Source organism: Phyllostomus discolor, chromosome 2, assembly GCF_004126475.2.
Source record: "Phyllostomus discolor isolate MPI-MPIP mPhyDis1 chromosome 2, mPhyDis1.pri.v3, whole genome shotgun sequence".
Taxonomy (NCBI): Eukaryota; Metazoa; Chordata; class Mammalia; order Chiroptera; family Phyllostomidae; genus Phyllostomus; species Phyllostomus discolor.
The window spans coordinates 88,431,012-88,450,285 of NC_040904.2; the positions used below are offsets into that span (position 1 = coordinate 88,431,012).

At 37.4% G+C, this 19,274-nt stretch overlaps 1 protein-coding gene across 1 annotated transcript in view; it reads right to left on the reverse strand.

The window, feature by feature from the left end:
* Positions 1-19,274, reverse strand: part of MYH15 (myosin heavy chain 15) — a 137,239-nt gene that overhangs the window by 56,487 nt on the left and 61,478 nt on the right. Inside the window, exons 21-28 of the mRNA XM_028502346.2 lie at positions 19,125-19,248; positions 17,468-17,604; positions 13,325-13,580; positions 10,034-10,276; positions 8,849-9,025; positions 7,033-7,178; positions 3,863-3,954; positions 1,495-1,883 (exon numbers count right to left, since the gene is read on the reverse strand). Coding sequence (XP_028358147.2) covers positions 1,495-1,883; positions 3,863-3,954; positions 7,033-7,178; positions 8,849-9,025; positions 10,034-10,276; positions 13,325-13,580; positions 17,468-17,604; positions 19,125-19,248 — 1,564 coding nt within the window. The remainder of the gene's footprint in view (positions 1-1,494; positions 1,884-3,862; positions 3,955-7,032; positions 7,179-8,848; positions 9,026-10,033; positions 10,277-13,324; positions 13,581-17,467; positions 17,605-19,124; positions 19,249-19,274) is intronic.

Below are 19,274 nucleotides of genomic sequence, written 5' to 3' on the forward strand. Positions count from 1 at the left end.
AGGAAGGATTTTGTTTGTTTTAAAAATAAAACAAAGTTTAAGAATAAAGAACTGAGAAGCAATAAAATTCTAAAGGAAGTTGGAAAATATAAAATTCATGCCTAATTAATAAGGATTTATGGTGAACCTATCAACAGTTTCATGATTGCATGGCTCCCTATGGAACTGTGTAGAAGCACACATGCTCCTGGGGACAAACAAGAGACATGGGAGAGTACAGAGAGAGGAAGGTCTTCTGGGACCTCACTTGATCTGAGGAAGGCAAATGAAGCCAACATGGCATGAAGAGAGTATGCTCCTATTGCTGAGTGAAAGACAGAGTAAAATACAGAACACACAAGAACGAGGGAAAGAGAGGACCTGTCCCCACTAGATTTATTTTGTAAGGTAATTGGGGGTGGGTGGCCGGAGCAATGAAGAGAAAGGGCAAAGGTGGGCATTGGGAATTGGGGTGACTGTGCTTCTTTTTACTCAATGTGGTCTCTAAAGGGAATTAATGCTAAACATTTTAGGAGCCACTCAATATTTCTAAAGAAATTCTATTGCACATTTTTCTGGCCATGGTCCATGAAGATCAAGATTCACTGTTGGTTTGCTTCTTTCCCAGTGCCTTTACAAATTTTTCTCACAAGGAAAATCTCCTCTGTTTGACCTAAAACAAGCCTCTTCTCAACTGCCATAAGGTAGGGTGGTCATTACCTGTGATCTGATGCTAGTCATTTGAGATGAGAGCTTTCAATGTATACATTAGCAGGTTCAATGAAGAAAAAAAGAAGTCATAAAACTTTCTTTCAGTGCTGGCCAGTTAAAGAGATGCCAGAGGACATGAGAGAGAAAAAGTTTTCTTCTCTCAGCAAAGCTGTTTGTGCCCACATTCATTTATTCAGAATAAAGAAGTATCTGGGTCACTCCTAAAGATTGTTCCCAACACAAAGCTATTCTTCAAGAGAGTCACACTCCTGCCCTGAGCCAGTGGCTGAGTTGGTTGGAGAATCATCCTGTGCACCAAAGGGTTGTGGGTTTGATTCCTGGTCAGGGCACATACCTAGGTTGTGGGTTCAATCTCTAGTTAGGGCACATACAGGAGGCAACTGATTGATGTTTCTGTCTCACATCAATGTCTATCTCTCCCTTTCTCTCCAATCCCCTCTAAAATCAATAAACATATCCTTGGGTAAAGATTAAAAAAGGAAGGAGAGACACACTGCTCAAACAGCTAGTGGCTTCACTTTTCCAGCCTACTAACCTATGGCATCATCACAAGAAAGAGCCACAAGGAACATGGACTGACTTCCAACAAAACTAGAAGTCATTTAGGTGATGGCCATGAGAACCTTAATTGAGAATGACCCCTGAGGTTACATCTGATCTAGTCAATCTGAAGAACTGTAGCTTCCATTAGCAAGTATCTCAAGTCACCAAGCTGGTTAATTTTTATTTTTTAGCTAATTCTCTGTTCTAATTTCCCAAGGAGGGCTTGGGAATATTTATTACCTTAGCTCGGGTCATCTGCTCAACATGGATCAGATGGTCATCCACTTGCAGCTGCAAGTCACTGTTGTCTTTTTCCAATTTCTGTTTGGCCTGTTGTAGATTTTCTACCTGGCCCTTGAGTTCAGCCAGGCTGTATGCATGTCTCTTCTTCAAAGAGGCAGACGTTGCCTCAAAGTGCAGTGTAGCCTCTTCCAGGTCTCGGTGAAGCTTCTGTAATTTTGCTTCTTGTTTCTTAGTTTTCTCCAGCTGGGCCAAACTGGCCCCTCCTGCCTCCCCCAGCCTCTCATTCAAGTCTTCCAGTTCTTGGGTGAGGTCATTTCTCTCCCTCTCCACCTTGGCTCGGGTGGTCCTTTCAGCTTCCAGTTCCTCTTTCAAATGCTGTATTTGAGGCTGTAGCAACAAATAATTTTGAGCTTAACTATTTTTTTAATTTTGGTATATATATATTTTAATTTCTCACAGCTAAGAAAAGTAACATAACACCTTTGGTCCCCATTTAATAGTTAGGGAAGATAGAATATCCAGAAACTAACTAACTTGCTCCAAATCAGTAGCAAGGCCAGAATATAAGTTGGCTTTCCCTACATATCTCCCAGCCCTTGGTGATGAGCAACTCCATTAAGTGAGATACATGAAGAGGAAATCTTAGTACTAAGAGCACTTTCCAAAGGAATAGAGAACACTTTTACATAACAATAAAACATAATTTTAAGGTGGCTTGTAAAAAATTAACACAAATTTTATATGTAATACCTCACTCATCTGGAATTCATTTACCTGACAGTCTCAAACACTGGAAACTCGGGCAAAACTCTGATCAATATAATGAATATCTCTGAGTTTAAGCAACTTACTCCTAAACAATATCAATTTAATTTCACACACAATTTTGGCAAACTTGGTTATTTGGTTTTTAATCTTCAGGTCATTTTGAATAGCAGGAAATCTGAAGTAACAAAGTAGAATTGATGGAGGAAGGGGGACTACTAAAGAGTAATAATCTGATACCATTAGAAGCAGAGTTATTACACAAAGAAAAGCGTGGTAAGAATGCTGAGAGTCCCGAATTCTTTCAGTGTAGGGGCAAATAGCTCTACACATCTTGATGACATCATTGTATTATAGTACACTGAAGCCACTGAGGTTCATTAACATCACCTTAAATAATTAGGCATAGGTGAGGGTAGAATGAAAAGTTGAATCTATGTCAGAATGTTTTCCCTTTCATTAAATAAGAGTACCATAGCCTAAAGAAAGCCAGTTTATAGATCATACCAAATACATAGGCTATCAGATCTGTGGGTAAGTCACGACAGAGTAGGTGCTAAAAACATTTATGATTTCGCATCCATGTAAATGTGATCTCCTTCCAACTAGTCATCTTGGGATCCAACACCTTTACCACAAACAGTGCTGCCATTGGATCAACATTTCCAAAGTATTCCTTCAGAAATAATCTTCAGAGCATTTTAAAAAATCACCAAAGTAAGAAAATTTTTCTTTTGGATAAATGTAAATTTTGTTTTTTTTTTTTATTTTGGACAAAGTTAAGTATCATTTGGAGACAAGCCTTGTGAAAATGATAATTACTTGGAGATTAATGTTGTGTCTAAAAGCTTGTCCATGTAGCAGTGAGATTTTTTAAAATTTGGCTTAAAATATCTCAGAAAAAATTATCAGAAAGGGGTTCTAAAATTATTTTGAGTAATAGTTAATTACTGACATAAATATTTAGCTCCAAAGGAAAAACATCCATCTGTATGCATAAGTAAGGGTTTATAAGTACACATATACAGTATTTATATTATTGTACAACATGGTCATATGGTATAAAACCATCACATGGTCTAAAAGTTATGAATAGTTGTCCATTATCAAATGTTTTGAGGCTATCTATAGCTACAAAACACATTTGTAGCATACTTGACTTCTAATCATAAGGACCAACCATCATAAAAATTAAATTGCTAACACTGACTGCTCACCGCATGGTTCAGGCACAGGGCTTACCATGGACTGGCATGTGTACCATTGCATTAATAATATTAGCTCTAGGTTGTCAGGAGGATTAACAAGTCAAAAAATATATGTTCAGAGTTTTAGCACAATGCCTGGTTCATGGCAAGCATTGAACAAATTAGCAATTTGTTTTTATTATCCTCATAAGAAAATTTAAGCTTAGAAAAGTAATTTTGCCTGGATTCACATATCCATGGAATGCCCTCATTTACTTTTTAACTACTGCTCTTTCCTGCCTGTCTGCAGTTGGCTGTCAGTATGGACACCTTGGTAGAGCATTTGTGACCAAGTGCCAGTCATTGCCCATTTGTCTAAATACAGGTCCTCACAGGTGTTCAATAAGTGGTTATCTGAAGCTCTGTAACCATGTTCCGCAGCTGAGTCACCAAGCCTTTCTCATTCTCCACCTTTGAACTCATCTGACTCATTTCAAATTCTTTCCTGCTTGGAAAAATGTACCAAGTGAAATTCTTCAGCATAATAACATTTTGTTTAAATATTTTTAGAATTATAACAACACATGAATTCATTCTCATTGTAAAAATTCAACTATTACATCTACATCTGAAGTATTTTTTTGGCTATTACACATCCAATCTCTGTTCCTTCCCTAGAAGTAAACACCATCACCAGTTTGGTGTGAATCTACCCAAACATGTTTTTAAGTATTAACATATGTTTTTGTTCATATATCAGTAGAAATCATTTTTTTTACTGAGATAGGTTTGATATTGTATACATTTGTATTTATAGTTCTATAGCTTCTTTTTAACCCAATAATACTTTGGAGATCTTTTCATGTTGGCTCACACATAGATTGCTTCATTTAAAAATTAACTGTGATACACAAGTCCATGATTTAGACATTCGGTGGTTTCATTCATCCATTTCCCTATTGATAAGCACTTAGGTTTTCCTAATATGTATTTTGCTTTTACAGGTAACACTTCATACACATGCCTGTTGTGCACAACTGAGTGTTTCCACAGAGTGCATACTGAGCAGAAAAGTGCTGGGTCAGTGCGAATATGTGCTTAAAAACATACAGCCCTGCCCTCTGACCTCCGACAGCAGTGTGAGATTATTTCTCTACATTTATGCTTCTAATCTGAAGGACTAGATTAGTATGCCATTGTTTTATTTTAAATGTCCTTGTTTAAAATGTTTATTAGTGATTACAGTATTTGTCAACTATAAGGACTGAAAAATGGGCAATAAACCAAGTGAACTGCTTACTGTATCCTCCATTTTTCTACTAGATTGTTCATGTAATCATTACATTACAGGCTTCTTTTAATATTCTTCAGTGTTTATTTTTGATATCTGTTGCAAATATTTCTCCCACTTATGATTTGTCACAATTTTATCTTTGTTAGCTTTTACCACATAAGTGTTTAGAAATTTGATGTAGTGAACTGTACCTAGATATTCCTTTTTATGTCCTTTTGTGACTTAGTCAAGAAAATGTGACCTGCCAACTTCCTAAGACTTATCACCTATATATTGCTTTTCAGTGTTTTTTGTTGTCCTTATTTAACATGAGATCTATCCTCTTAACAGATACTTGTGTGCACAGCATTGGTAACTGTAGGCACAGTGTCAGATGGCTGGCCTCCAGACCTGAATCGTCTTGCATAGCGGAAACTTTGCACCCACTGAACAGCAGCTACACTTTCCCCCTCTCCTGCCCCTGGCAACCACCATCCTCCTCCCTGTGTCAGTGAGTTTGACTGTTATAGATGCCTCATGTAAGCAGAATCATGTGGTATTTGTCCTTCTGTGACTGGCTTGCTCCACTTAGCATAATATCCTTCAGATTTGTCCATGTTGTAGAATATGGGAAGATTTCCTTCTTTTGAAAGGCTAAAGCAATATTTCATTATATGTGTACATAACACTTTCTTCATGCATTCAGCCACCAATGGGCATTTAGGTTGTTTCCATATCTTGCTTTGCTCACATGAATAATGCTACATTTTCCGATGGTTTTATAGCTTTATTTTTACATATAATTCTTAAATGCAACTGGACTTTGTGTATATAAATAATGTGAGGTAAGAAATTAACTTTTACCTCAGAAAGTGAATAGCTAATAATCTCAGCACCATTTATTCAGTAGTCTATCTTGTCATCAATATTTTGAAATGCTATCTTTATCATATACTAAATTTCCACATATAGTTTCTTTTATAGAAAAGGTTTTACCATGAAGTTATAACTTCCCACAAACATGGGGTTCTAAAATGCCAGAGCTCTTTGACCTATAAGGATATGGAGTATCATTTTCTTTCTTTTTTTTTTAATTTAATTTTATTTTATTTTAATTGTTGTTCAAGTACAGTTTTCTGTCTTTTTTCCCGTCCCAGCCCACCCCCCCCAACCCTCCCCACCTCCCTCCCATTTCCAACCCCCCTAGTTTTTGTCCATGTGTCCTTTATACTTGTTCCTGTAAACCCTTCCCCTTTTCCCCTGAAATTCCCTCCCCTCTCCCCTCTGGTCATTTTTCACTCTGCTGAGCTTCAACACAATCTTCAAAATTAAAAGCTAAGAAATCTCTATCATCATTTTGCCTTTCACTGTTCCATTACATTCATAAGGGTATTCATTTCATCTTTTCCAAACACTTATCAAGTTTAGTAACTTAGTAGAATATGAACCACACCTGAACTCAAGCTTGTATAACAGAAACTCATGTCCACAAGCAGGAAAACCAGAAGCTCACAGCGGCTCTGCTGACTCTCCCCTTTTCAACTGTGGGATGCAATGACCAACACACCCCCAGCTTTAACTCGGCCTCACCTTACTCTTGGACCTCACTGTTTCCCTTCTCATTTGATATATTCCAAATTAACTTGAAGATCCCTAATGGTTAGTAGAAAGTCTAGCTAAACAGAGGAAGACATAAGGGAAAAGGTGAGAAAATCCATTTCACTGAGTTGAGAAACTAGGGCCACTCTCTAGCACTGAGGTGCTTGGGGTGTCCATGTGAACTGAGGTTCCACTAGTTTGGATTGTGTTAAGTTTTGTTTTAGATTTTAAGATTTAATATTAATATAGCAAAGAATAGCTATATGAATAATAGAGTATATCTTGCAAACAAGTATTTTTTTAAGTAATCAGAGAAATACAAGACTTCACATTAGGGTCAATTGTTTATTTTGACTTATTTTTACTTTTGTGCCATTGGTCTCACCATAAGTAAAAGAAGTGAGCCATTTTTATTTTTTGATTTATAGCCTCAAATTCCAATAATCCACATCTCATATACTTTAGACCTTTCATTCACATCTGCTCATCAGATGCCATTTCAGTTATATTCTTCTAGATTATACATGCACTCTTCTTTTATAATAAAGTATAGCAAATATATATATATATATCCATTTCCTAAGCTTGTTATCATCCCCTTCAGGTTTTGAGAGATCTGGCCCAGGAGTCATGAGGATGAATGATATGAGAAAGCTGTTCTTTCCACCCTAAGGTCTCCCAGAACCGTGTGTGGGCACAAAGGTGGCTTACTTCCTCAGCTTTTCTGCAAGCTGCAGCTGGCTGCTCTCCAGGTGTGCCACTGTCTCCTGGTTCAGCTTTAAATCGCTCTCCAGTTTGCGCTTTTCCCTTTCACAGTTCATCCTTGCTTTTCTCTCCTGCTCAAGGGCACCCTCAAGCTGATAAAGGGAGATAATTATTTAGCTAAACAAATTGGTAAAGTTTATACTTCACTAGATGTGTTCATTAATTACTTACCTTCTGGAAAAAAAATAGAAGCATCATTCTGTAAATGATGCCCAGCTATGTAGATATATTATAAAATAAATATTGTATCCATTAATAGGATAATAAAAAAAATCTAGCAATCATAGTGATGGAAGAAAACTTCGGAGATTAAGGAATACGTATTCTATCCTAAGGAAGGAACCAATGATGAATGGCTAGTGAAGCCTTGTTTGGTCACTGTCCAGCGATGGGAAGCTCACTTCTTCATATGGCAGCTCATTTCATGGGTGGGTAAGTCCATTTCTTTAGAGTGCTTCTTCATAAAAAGCAAAAATATTCTCTGTAAATTCTTCCCACAAGCCTAAGCTCTGATCCCTGGAGCAATACCAAGCAAATCTATCTCCATAGCTGTCCTAAGTCTCCCAACTTGGTCCTGACCCTTTCAAACATGTCTCACATGGTATAATTCATGCACCTCCTTCACCCACAGGGTACCCTCTTCTTGTCCATAACATTATGCCATAGTCTGGTACCACACCAAAGTGCTCAGAACATGCTAGTTTTGTCTGAATTAAAGTTGCCAACAATGATATTGAGGTTAGTTTATTTTAACAGGATAGGTAACAGTTACAATATAACTGGTTTTTCATTAGTATGTTTATTTTTTAGTAATTGAAGTTATTTCCTGTAAGGAGAAAACATATAAAACTTAAATGGGTGGAGGAAGGAGAATTCCTAGAAGCCTTATGTACCAAACTGGAAGTAGATGAACTCCAGGAGAAAACAAGTATGTGACAGCAATCAATCCTCACATAGAGGCTTTGTAGGATGCACAATCAGTGGAAAGAGGAAGAGAAATGAGACAACTAGTAGGTAATAGAGGAAACTAATAGAGAGGCTGGAGGAAAAAGCAGATGATGGTGATGATGATGATGATGATGATGATGATAAAAAATAATCCCATCCACCCTTACCGGCAATTTTATGAAGGCTAAGCTGTGGGGACTAATAAGAGAATGAATGCATATACTATGTCAGCCAGGGAGGGGAAAGGAAGAACAATGAAGCTATCCAATGAGGCTGGTCTGAAATACAGTAGCTTATATCACAGGGGGTTTAGAGGCAGAACACAGTACCATCTTTAGAACATTACAAGTACTTTCCAATATGTACCTAGAACACAGCTTGTGACTTACCTCTCTTTCAGCTAGAAGTGAACCTCAGGTCACACTGGAGACATAACAGGGACTTTAAATCAATCCTTTAAAACTAGCATCAAATAGAGTACCCACATATCTGTGGGGCAAAATACCAGGTTCTGTGGGGGAAAGTCAGCCACCTGGAGGAATAACACTTAATCATTCATCCCAATGTTCTTCCCAGACTGCCCAGGGTTGTATGGAATTTGCATTTAAACACCGGCAGATTGCATGCCGGGGCCTCTCTATACTTTAGTGGTTCGATGTACAGTAAGAAAAATAAAACACTACTTCTAATAAGGAGGGAACCAAATCATGGTACTAAGTTTTCTGAAATTGTCAAGATAAATTAACCAAATAAAAATTGTAGATTTGTACATATGTAGACAGACAGCTAACCAGCTAGACATAGCACTTCTTACCTCATCTACCTGCTGTTCCAATTTCAAGTTGGCTTTGCTCAGGTTGCCGAGTTTCTCTTCCTCAGCATGCAGGTCATCCAGGGTCTGCTGGTGGGCCTCCTGCACAACCTTCACTTCTCTGTTAAGTTTACTGATATCCTCACTTAGAGACTCCACTTCCTCAGTTAAGTTCTTGACCTGTGGGAAGAAGAAAGCAACAGCTTCATTAGAGTTAGCACTGGAAGGCTGTGCATAACACTAAGCCGCTGTCATGAAGAACCACATCTAGCCCAATTCCTGATATACTTTTAAAAACTGTGAATTCACTTTTTCTTCCACACACACAAAATGATGTTACCTGCCATGGCCCGGGTATTCTGGTCAATCAAATATTATCAGTATGGCTCAATGGCTGGCCAGGTTTTAGTGTCACATTATTATACAATAAGAATACCAGTTGTGGTAGAGCCTCCTTTTGAGTATTCAGGGGGCATATGCTAATTTGTTGTGCCTCAATATCACCAAAAAAGTGGAAGCTAAAAAAGAGGTCCAGCTGATAAGATACGCAAAAATAAAAGCTGGCAGTCTCAAGCCCGAGTACTTTTGTGAAAGTGAACCAATGGCACAGAGTTGCTATTTAATCATCGGCCAAAATTACAGAGTCATTCAGGAGACTAGTTATTTTTTAGAATTTGATACAGACTCCCCAGTTAACTTCAATCCATACACAGAGGTACAAGTTAAAACTTTCAACTGAAAAGGACAAAACAGCAAAGTCCATCACTGGAATTCAGGTGTCTTCCCAAGGTCAAACTACACCCAGTGACAGAGCTGGAGGTTCAGACACATCCCAAATCACCTTCCAGAAAACTGCATCATGCTCACTGTCCTTTCAGACAAAGGACACTTAGTGGCCCCATGAAACCATTCCACGCTTTCTATTAGACTTCAGATATAATAAGATTAGAACAAATGAAGATGTTTCATTCTGCAGATTTAGTGGGGTTGCATGAATCAAGTTGAAAATTTGAATTGGGACAGTGCAGTTCACTGGACCCTTCATTTTATGCCATTTCTGACTCCTAGTGCTTCTCAGGTCTGCAGACTTCTGTGTTAGTTAATTTAAACAGAGCAAGTCTGCTATCAAAACCTGGTTGGGAGTGGCATTCAGGCATCTAGGCCTTCCTAACATCATAGAAAAAGTACCTTGTGCTCTGTAGCACGCTTCTCCTTCTCTGACTTCGCCAACATTGTTTCCAGGTCATCGATTTCTTTCTTCAACTCAGAACATTCATCTTCGAGTTTCCGCCCCCTGGCAGTCAGCTCAGAATTTATCTCCTCTTCTTCCTCCACCCGTGCAGACAGCGCCTTGACTCTGGCCTCCAGCTGGATCTTGGATTTAATCAGCGACTCGCACTGCTCTTCAGCATTTGCCAGGGTCTCTTGCTCCTGCCATGATGAGGAGAAAATTGTTGCCAACAGCTGGAAGTAATTTATCAGCTAGGCGAAAATGCTGCTTAACACTGGCAAAGAGATAATTGCCTGCCCTCTGTCCGGCACTTTCACCTACCTTCTTTCCTAAGCAGCTGAAATAATATTCCCAGTTTCCCTGATTCTATTGTTGAGAAAAGTAGAAGAGTTGCTTGTGTTTGGAGGTGCTTTCGATCTTTCAGGCCATTCACTAGATTAGATTACCTCTTCTAAAGCACTTAATAGAATTCTGGTGGCCTGGAGGAGTGAACATGCCTCCAGAAACCAGGGGAGTGCTGCTTAAATCACAGCTTCTGGAAGCATCCACTAGGCACAGGCTTTGAGGTTGGTACCTGCTCAGAATACAGTCTTTTAAGAAATGAGCCTCAGACAACAGAATATTTATAACAGTTATAAGAGCCCTGATGTACTTATTTAATATATAGGTATCTTCTAATAAAAAAAAGCTGAGCTATAGATTTATTCATAGGCTGAATTCTGAATTCATAAGATTACTTGCAAGTCAATGCCTAAATTTCACTTTTTTCATCTAAAATCTTTCCCTCAGTGATTCTGCCAGCAGTAAATTCTGAAAGCTATACACATACAGCATAAAATACTCTTTCCTTTTATCCTTTCAAATATACTCTCTGATTCTCACTATGGGTCAAGTAAAAATGGAGGAGCTGATTGCTTTTTGCTACAAAATCACCTTTTATAACTTTGAACCCCTCTAATTTATCTCTATTAGAGGCTAAGTAAAACCTCCCCTTTGTGAGCAAGTTCTTAATTACTGTAGGGCTCGTGGCAAAATAACTTCACATACATCTCCATCTTCCATGTCTAGACCTTATTCATCCTCTGCAATATGCTAGTTAGAGGCACTTTGTCTGGCTTAGGTAATTTCAGCTATTAAATCAAGAGCAGAAAAAGGCAAAAATCCAGGCTGTTGGTTTCTGGCTAATTCCTAAAAAAGAATGCCCCAAAAATGGGGCTCAAAGAAACACAGCCAGGGGATGTCAAGTAGCAAATCCCCAACATCACTGGGGCCCAAAGAGAAGGGCTAAATTAAAAACACACAATAAATGTCAAAGCAGGAAGGGTCCATGCATATCGGAGAATCTTCCGATGTTTGAGAAGGAGCACGACGGATCTTCATGCACCCCAGGGTAACAAGCATTCACTCTGTCCCATTCAGCACATGTAAAGGACCTGCCTCCATCACTGAATGAGGAGAAGAATGCAATTCCCCTTCATTAACCCCTGTACTAAACATGACGACAGGACTTGGGGCCCAGCTGAGCAATGGTGTAGCAGGGGCCCAGCTGAGCAATGGTGTAGCAGTTGAGCAGTAGAAATACCCTTTCCCCAGGGGCAATTCTTTTCTCACGTACTCAAACTTAATTGGAATGGGTTCTGAGTTCTGCTGGTTTTCAAAGTGAGTGAGTGATTTTAAAAGATTCCTCATTTCCTTCATCCCTACTCTGTTGTGTCCCTTGAAAATAAATGATGATAAAACATTCCATAGCTCTGTCAAGGTTTTTAATCACAGTTATAATGTGAACTCATCGCACACTTCCTGGGTTTGCTCTGAAATTGGCTTCTGCATGTTTCCCATGCTCACCACGCTGATCTTTATCATATTTCCAGGCTTTGAACCACCACCCCATACACAAGTTGGGTCCATTTCTATTTCCCATGTCAGCCTACGTAGCACTGGCCACCCTCTAGATCAGTAGGAAGAGTCATGAAAACTGGGAGGCCAGGTCTCAGCCAAGGCTGCCTCTCTCCAAAGCCAGACAACACAAGACATTACCAATTGTGATTCTCACAGTATGGATCTTAAAGTAGGTTTCAAGGAGGTGCAGGCAGGAATTAATATTTCTAACAAGCCTCCCAGGCTGATATATTCTAAATATTCTACATATTCTAAATTCTAAAATCACTGTTATTTAAATGTGTGTGAGAAATGTGGTGTGAGTGTAAATTATTATGTAAAATATGGCCTACTGAAACACTGATGTCTAGCACAGCTCCAAAATAAAAGAATAACTTGGGTTAGTCTAAAATCACTAAATTTCCTGTTTTCAATACATTCAGAAACCAGGAAAAGTTTTTACTTATATAATTATATTTGAGCCCAGTATCTTCTAACCTAGCACTTATCTAAGTGAGGTGAAGAACACAGTGAAGGTGGGTGAATCCTAGCACTCCCTATTGGGTGTTTGGGGATGACAGTCATCCCAGTGGCTAGAGAGGAGGAATATGAAAGGAAGTGAGTAATGGCACATTGATGGCAGATTAGAGATGGAGGCTTGAGTGCCAAGGCAAGGATTTGGAGCCTACAATGCACATGTGGCAGAATCCAAAGCCTGTTCATCAGAGAAGCAACATCCTGTTTGTTTAAGACAATGGTTTTCAATTTTGACTGGATATCAGAATAACCAATACAGATTATTTAGACCCATACAGGGTCTGCTTAATCAAAATATCTGAGAGTGGGGTCTAGGCATCTTTCTTTTTATTTTAATACTTCACAAATTATTGTGATGCAAATCCAAAGTTGAGAACTACTGTATTTAAAAACTGAACTGATTAATAATGTTGATTTGGACTAGAGAAAGGAGAAGTGAGAACAAAAATCAGGAAAACCAAGTTGGTGCATACCACAATAATTCTGAAGATCTACTAAAACCCTGTGTTTGATTTGTTAATGGGTCATGAGCTATATACAGAATTTAAATTAAAACCCAGAGCTTCCTGGCTGGCTCCCATGATAGATGGTTGTGCTTTTATGTAATTAAATCCCATCTAATAGTTTGTCTCTTTTTCAGAGACATCCTGCCAATAAAATCACTGCTCTATTGAAACAGGGTGTCCCTTTATGTGTTTCCATTGTCTGTGTTTGATGAAATTCTATAATATTTGAAAAGCACACGCCTCTATTCTTTTCAAGTCAACACTATGTACAAAACAGGGACTCTAATTAAAAACTTGATTTGAAGAACGAATGGTGGGACCACTCACAGCCTGCAGCTGAAGAACCAGGTCATTCTTCTCCCGGATGAGGGAGACTTGCTTTGCTTTCAGTTCCTCCCTCTGAGATTCTGATTTCTTCAAGGCTTCTTGCAGTTGCACACACTCTTTCTTCAGTCCAGCTACCTCCTTTCCCGTCCCAGCAGATTTAACAAGAGGTTTGATCTTGAAGAAGAGTCTCATCCAGGGCCAGTTCTTCACAGTCATAAAAGCTCTTAGGTTCCACTGGATCAAAAGAAGTGCATCCCTAAGTCAAGGAGAAAAAAAAAAAGAAAAACAAGTTAACCCAGACAATGGCAGAGTAATTTTCCAAATTAAAATTCTTAATAAGCACATCTTTTTAGGAGTAATTATATATTCTCATTCATCTTTGAAGTATTTTTACATCTGGGCTCTCATTTAATTCTTGCAAAGCCCTTTGTGGGACTTCTGGGGCCAGTGATATTGTGGGCTAGATATCCTAAAAATGCTCCCATCACAAATAGCTTTTAAATGTGAGCATAGTCTGAAAAGTGTGAGAAATAAAGGAGTGGAACACCTGAGCAATAAGTAAATGCATGTGCAGCTTGGCCGTCTTTGTGGACGAAGGGAGACAGTCTTAGTATTTGGGGGGTTTGTAGTTTTATATCCACATGGATAAAGAAACAGGCTGAGACCTTCAAAGGATATCACCCTTAATGAAGAGAATGGCCAAAAAATTCACTAACAGTATGGAGAAATGTCAAAGAGAAGTACATCTGATTTGGCCTGAGCTCAGAGTGAAGAAAAAAAATTCTACTCTAAAAATTTTTTTCTTAATCATTGGTTACCATTCTGAAATGTCTGAGGTTTAAATTACACTGCCTGATTGGTGTAGAAATATGCAAGAAATTAGCATGATTATTTTTTATACTGGTAATAAATACCCTATGGGCCTTTGGGGGAAGAAAGTAAAAAATTTTACTGAAGAAATCACCCTAATATCAAGCATCAGAGATTCTATTAGATCCAACCCCTGAAGATGAACTTATAATTCAAAATTACAAAACACATATTTTTAAAAAATCAACCACCAGTGAGACTGAGCACCTACAATAAAAGTTTGATTAAACCCCCAAGAATTTATATAATTGAACAATCTTTTGGGTGCCATAAAATAATTATTAAAATTATTAAGGGCATAAAGGAAAGAATTTAAAAAATAAGAAAGCAATGAGCCACTATAATAAAAGGGCAGAGATATTTGAAAAAGGAACAAATAAAATGTCTAAAACTGAAAAGTATAGTCATTGAAATCAAACATTCAATGGAGAAATTAAGCAGCTATGTGGATCACTGGAAAAAAATGTGAATTAAGAAAAGAATAAACCCAAAGAAAGTGGAAGAATAAAGATGAGATCAGAAATTAATGAACTAGAAAAAAATGAAGAAAATTTTAAAAGATGGTTTATTAAATAGGCGAAATAAACATCTGACATAAAAATCAACAAAAAGAAGACACAAATAAATAATACTAAGAATGGTGATATTCTAGAAATATAATAATCTAGGAATGTGCTCTAAAAACAATCATAGATATGGTAGAGAATTAAAAATAAATCTAGCAAATTGGAAAATTTAAAAGAAATGTATAATTAAAAAAGACATATAAACTGATTCAAGAAGAAAGAAATCTCAATAGGTCCATAACTATTAAATAAATTGAATCAAAATTATAAAATATATCACAAAAGAAATACCAGATCTCAATAGTTTTATAGGTAAATTGTACCAAATGTTCAAGGAATAAATAAGCACAATAAATTGTTCAGGTTTTGAAAAGATGAAACATTCCTTAACCTTTTATTAGGTCAAGGTGACCTTGATCCAAAGTCAGGTAATCCAGCAGGAGAAAAGACAATTATAGGAGAAACTTATTCATAAACATTGATACAAAAATCCTCATGATAATACTATTAGTGTTATGAAAAATATTTCGTAAACAAAATAGGTTTTGCATTTGAAAAAATATATAAATATAATTCAATAAATTTATAGGTAAATGGGAAAAAAGCATGTGATTATTTCAATAAATACAAAAAAAGGATTTAACTATTTTCCTAGTAAAAATACTTCACAAAATAAAATGAAAGAAATGTCCCCCACAAAATGTCATGTCTGCAAAAAAAAAACCACACCAAAAAAATTTAAAACCCTACAGAAAACATCATTTTAGGGAAAGAATTGCCTCCCCCAAAGTCAGAAATATGACAGTTTGGCAAAAGTTTTTTAAGTGAAATACCACAAATTGATTAATATATAGAATAGGACTTCCATATATTTCTCTTTTAAAAAAAAGATTTTATTTATTAATTGATAGAGGGAAAGAGAGGGGGAATTAAGAGAAACATTGATGTGAGAGAAAAATTGCCTCTTTTACACATCCCGACCAAGGACTGAGCCCACACCCCAGGCATGTATCCTGACTGGGAATTGAACTGGTGACCCTCTGCTTTGCAGGATTATAGCCAACCAATTTATCTATACTGGTCAGGGCAACTTGCACACACTTCTGATGAACAGTAGGTTAGAAAGCATGTTGGCAATATCTCATGAAGCTGGATTGTATATAGCTTAAAACCTAATAATTCATACCATAGAGAAATGCCACTCAAAGTGTGGGCCTCAGCCAGCTGCTATCCACAAACTATTAGCATGGACCAGTATTTTGAATAACAGTATCCTCAGAAAACTACTGCATATGTTCAAGGGGGGGCATTTACAAAAATATCACTGCAGAACTGTTGGTAATAGCAAAAAATCATAAGTGACTTGAATTTACTTGAACTGGAAATGAATAAATTGTGGTATGTTTGGGTAATAAAATACAATATGGTAGTTAAAATCAATAATCTAGCACTACTTTTATCAACATTAATAAAATTCAAAACTGGTACTGAATATAAAGAACAAATTTTAGGATAATATATACAGAATACTATTTATGTAAAAACTAAAAACATAAAAATCATGTCACCTTTTAAAGATATCTGCATACCTACATGTCTTCATATCTTTATAAAACTTGAATCAAGAGAGAAATATGAAAGGGGCTTTCCTTTGTTAATTATTTTTTTAAGTTGTGAGCAATTATAGGAAAAAATGCTAGCAATTGATATTCTTTAGTAATAGATCCATGACTATATATTCAATATTTTCAGTGTGTTTGAAATATTTCATAATAGTTTTTAAAAGTCATCCTATGATTTCAAAAGAATGGATAGTAAAGACTTTATTATAGCGACAAAGAAAATGAGCTATGGAAAAATTAAGAGTCTTACTCAATTTCGTGCAATTGATCCCAGAAGCTATGATCCCACATTCCCATATTCCCATAAACTTCCACACCACACTGAGACTATATGAGGGTCATAGAAGACTCTTAGGAGACATAGCTCTAATGCTTCTGACCTCACCACGTAACGTTTGGGTTAACAGAAGGACTTAATAGATTATTAATTAAGTTATACCAACACTATAGTTTACATGTCTCTAGAATGCATGCTATGCTGCAGAAAAAGCACATGCAACAACTGCAGAATCCCTTGCTCACAGTTCTACTATTTGGAGATTTTTCTAGATTGATTTCCATGAGTCCATTAAAAAATGGACAAAACCTACACCTAAGTGTCCAAATGTGGTGATAAATGTCCCTAGTGAACCTGCCTGAAATGAATTAAAAGAGTTATGGTTACACGTCACCAAGAAGCGCACAGTTTCTGACCCAGGGGAGGTTGCAAAGTGGGCAGAAAACTTCCCCACAGAGATGGCTGTGGGGTGCATATGAACCCTTCCAGGTCTGCTGCTGTTATGGATTGTGAATCACGCCACCCTGAGAGATCCAGCCTTCTCTGACTATAAGGAATCTGTCCAAAGGGAAGGCTACAAGCAATGCGAGAAATATCTGAACTATGCTTAGATTTGGTTGGATAAGGCAATACAAGACCTTTGTACTATGTTTGGTGTTCTATGATTTAAAGACTTTAAAGTTCAGTCCGAGCCTAAGCAGAGAAGGCAGCTCTTTCCCAGACCTGGTATAAGGCAATGAGATAAGATCACACTGACTGAGGCCCACTGTCACCCTAGCAGTGCGGGTGCAGGGGAGGGGTGGCATACTTCTCTGCCAGATTCCTCCGGAATTTGATTCGCATCAGTGTGCCCCGCATTCTGGCTTGGAACAATGTAAAGACTTGGGATAGCCTTTCATCCTTCATTGCTTCCAGTTGGCCTAAAAAGCCAGCTTTTAAAAACACCTAAAAGAAATATGTCAGATGTTAGTTCCACTTATACTGTGTACTCAGTAAATGTCTGTTGAATTACCTTAATAGTGATTGATGTATTTATTTTTTCAGTTCTATTTCTTGAGTTTTATTTAATGTCTAAAATGCATGTTTTTGAAAGACTGGTTTTTAAAAACATCAGGTTTGCAAAAAAAAATGTTTTTATCTAATCCTGTGTTTACATGGGTTCCTTAAGAACTTACACTATCCTCCCCTCATCTATTAATAATGGCTAGGTTACCTAGGGAACCTTAAATTTTAAGATAGGCCCAGGCAGGCCATTCTCTAAAGTGCCAGGCAAGGTTCTACAAATTTTTCTGTAAATGGCGAGACTGTAAATACTTTTAGGTTTCATAGTTCACACAGATTCTCCGTGGAATATTCTTCTTCTTTTTTTAAATCACCCCTTAAAAATGTAAGAGCTTTTCTAGCAATTGGGCCCTAAAAAAAATAGACCATAAATATGGCCCTTAGTCCATAGTTTGTTGACCCCTGCTCCAGAGAAAGGCACTTTGGTCCCAGGTATTAAAGAATTCACATAAAATTTTTGTGGCAAATCTTTAGTAATGGGCAAGATGAGGTAAATTAAGTACCTAAAGCACAAATATTGAGGCCATCACTTTCAGAGTTGTACACGTCAGCACTTGCATGATCCTAACAGTGAGCTCCTTAAATTTTGTGACTTAGGAGCTTCACTCACCTCATGTAGATGAGTAGTATACAGTAAAAAAATAACTAAACACACAAGGAAGCAAGGCACCAGTAGAGAAAATCAGCAGAAACAATGAACAGCAGAACTGGACTCTTGGATACTCAAAATATGGGAATCATATAACATTTTACAATTATGTCCTACAGAGTTCTTTTCCTATGAACTCTTCAATCTAGGCTCTCCAATTATCCTTCAAATAATATGGTCCTGATATGGGTATCACTAGGAACAGCATGATGTTGACTGTCAGATAAAAACCAAATCTCTTAGTTAGAAGTTTCCCAAAATATGTGGGTCATCTCAGATAAAGCAGAATTTAGTGAATAACATTTAATGAAGTTCACTTTGTATTAATTTTTTGGATAGTGGGGTTGACCTTAAAGTTTTTAGTTATTCATATGGTCTTCTAGAATTAATTCCCTAGAACAGTACTTATGGATTCATCAGTTTACACACAAACCAGCAGTTATCCACACCATTGATTCATTCACCTTTTTCTAGCTCTGATATGTAGGCGCAGTTGATTCAGTACATCTTGGCACAAACTTGCTTAGATTAATAAGTATAAAAAATGTGAATGTAGTCAAGACTGAGATTTAAGAAGCACTGAATTTTCTCCCAAGTAGGATAGAAATTTCCACTTTTCCCTGCTCTCTATTTGTATCAGTTATGGTCACAAGAGCTACAGAATGCCTTACAGTTGAACTTTCATGGGTACTTTAAGATACACATCTGTCCTCCCACTCTTCTCCAAATGCACTCCTGATAGTGTTCTGGTTACCTTGGTCATTCCCAAGTGGTACTGAGTATGGTCTATCTCCAAGGAACCAAGTAGTTCTTCAACTGCTTTTCTGCTGCTCATAAACTTGCTCTTTGGAAAAGCCTTTGGGTTCAGAATGCAGTACCTAATTTAAAACAGGTAGAGGATAAA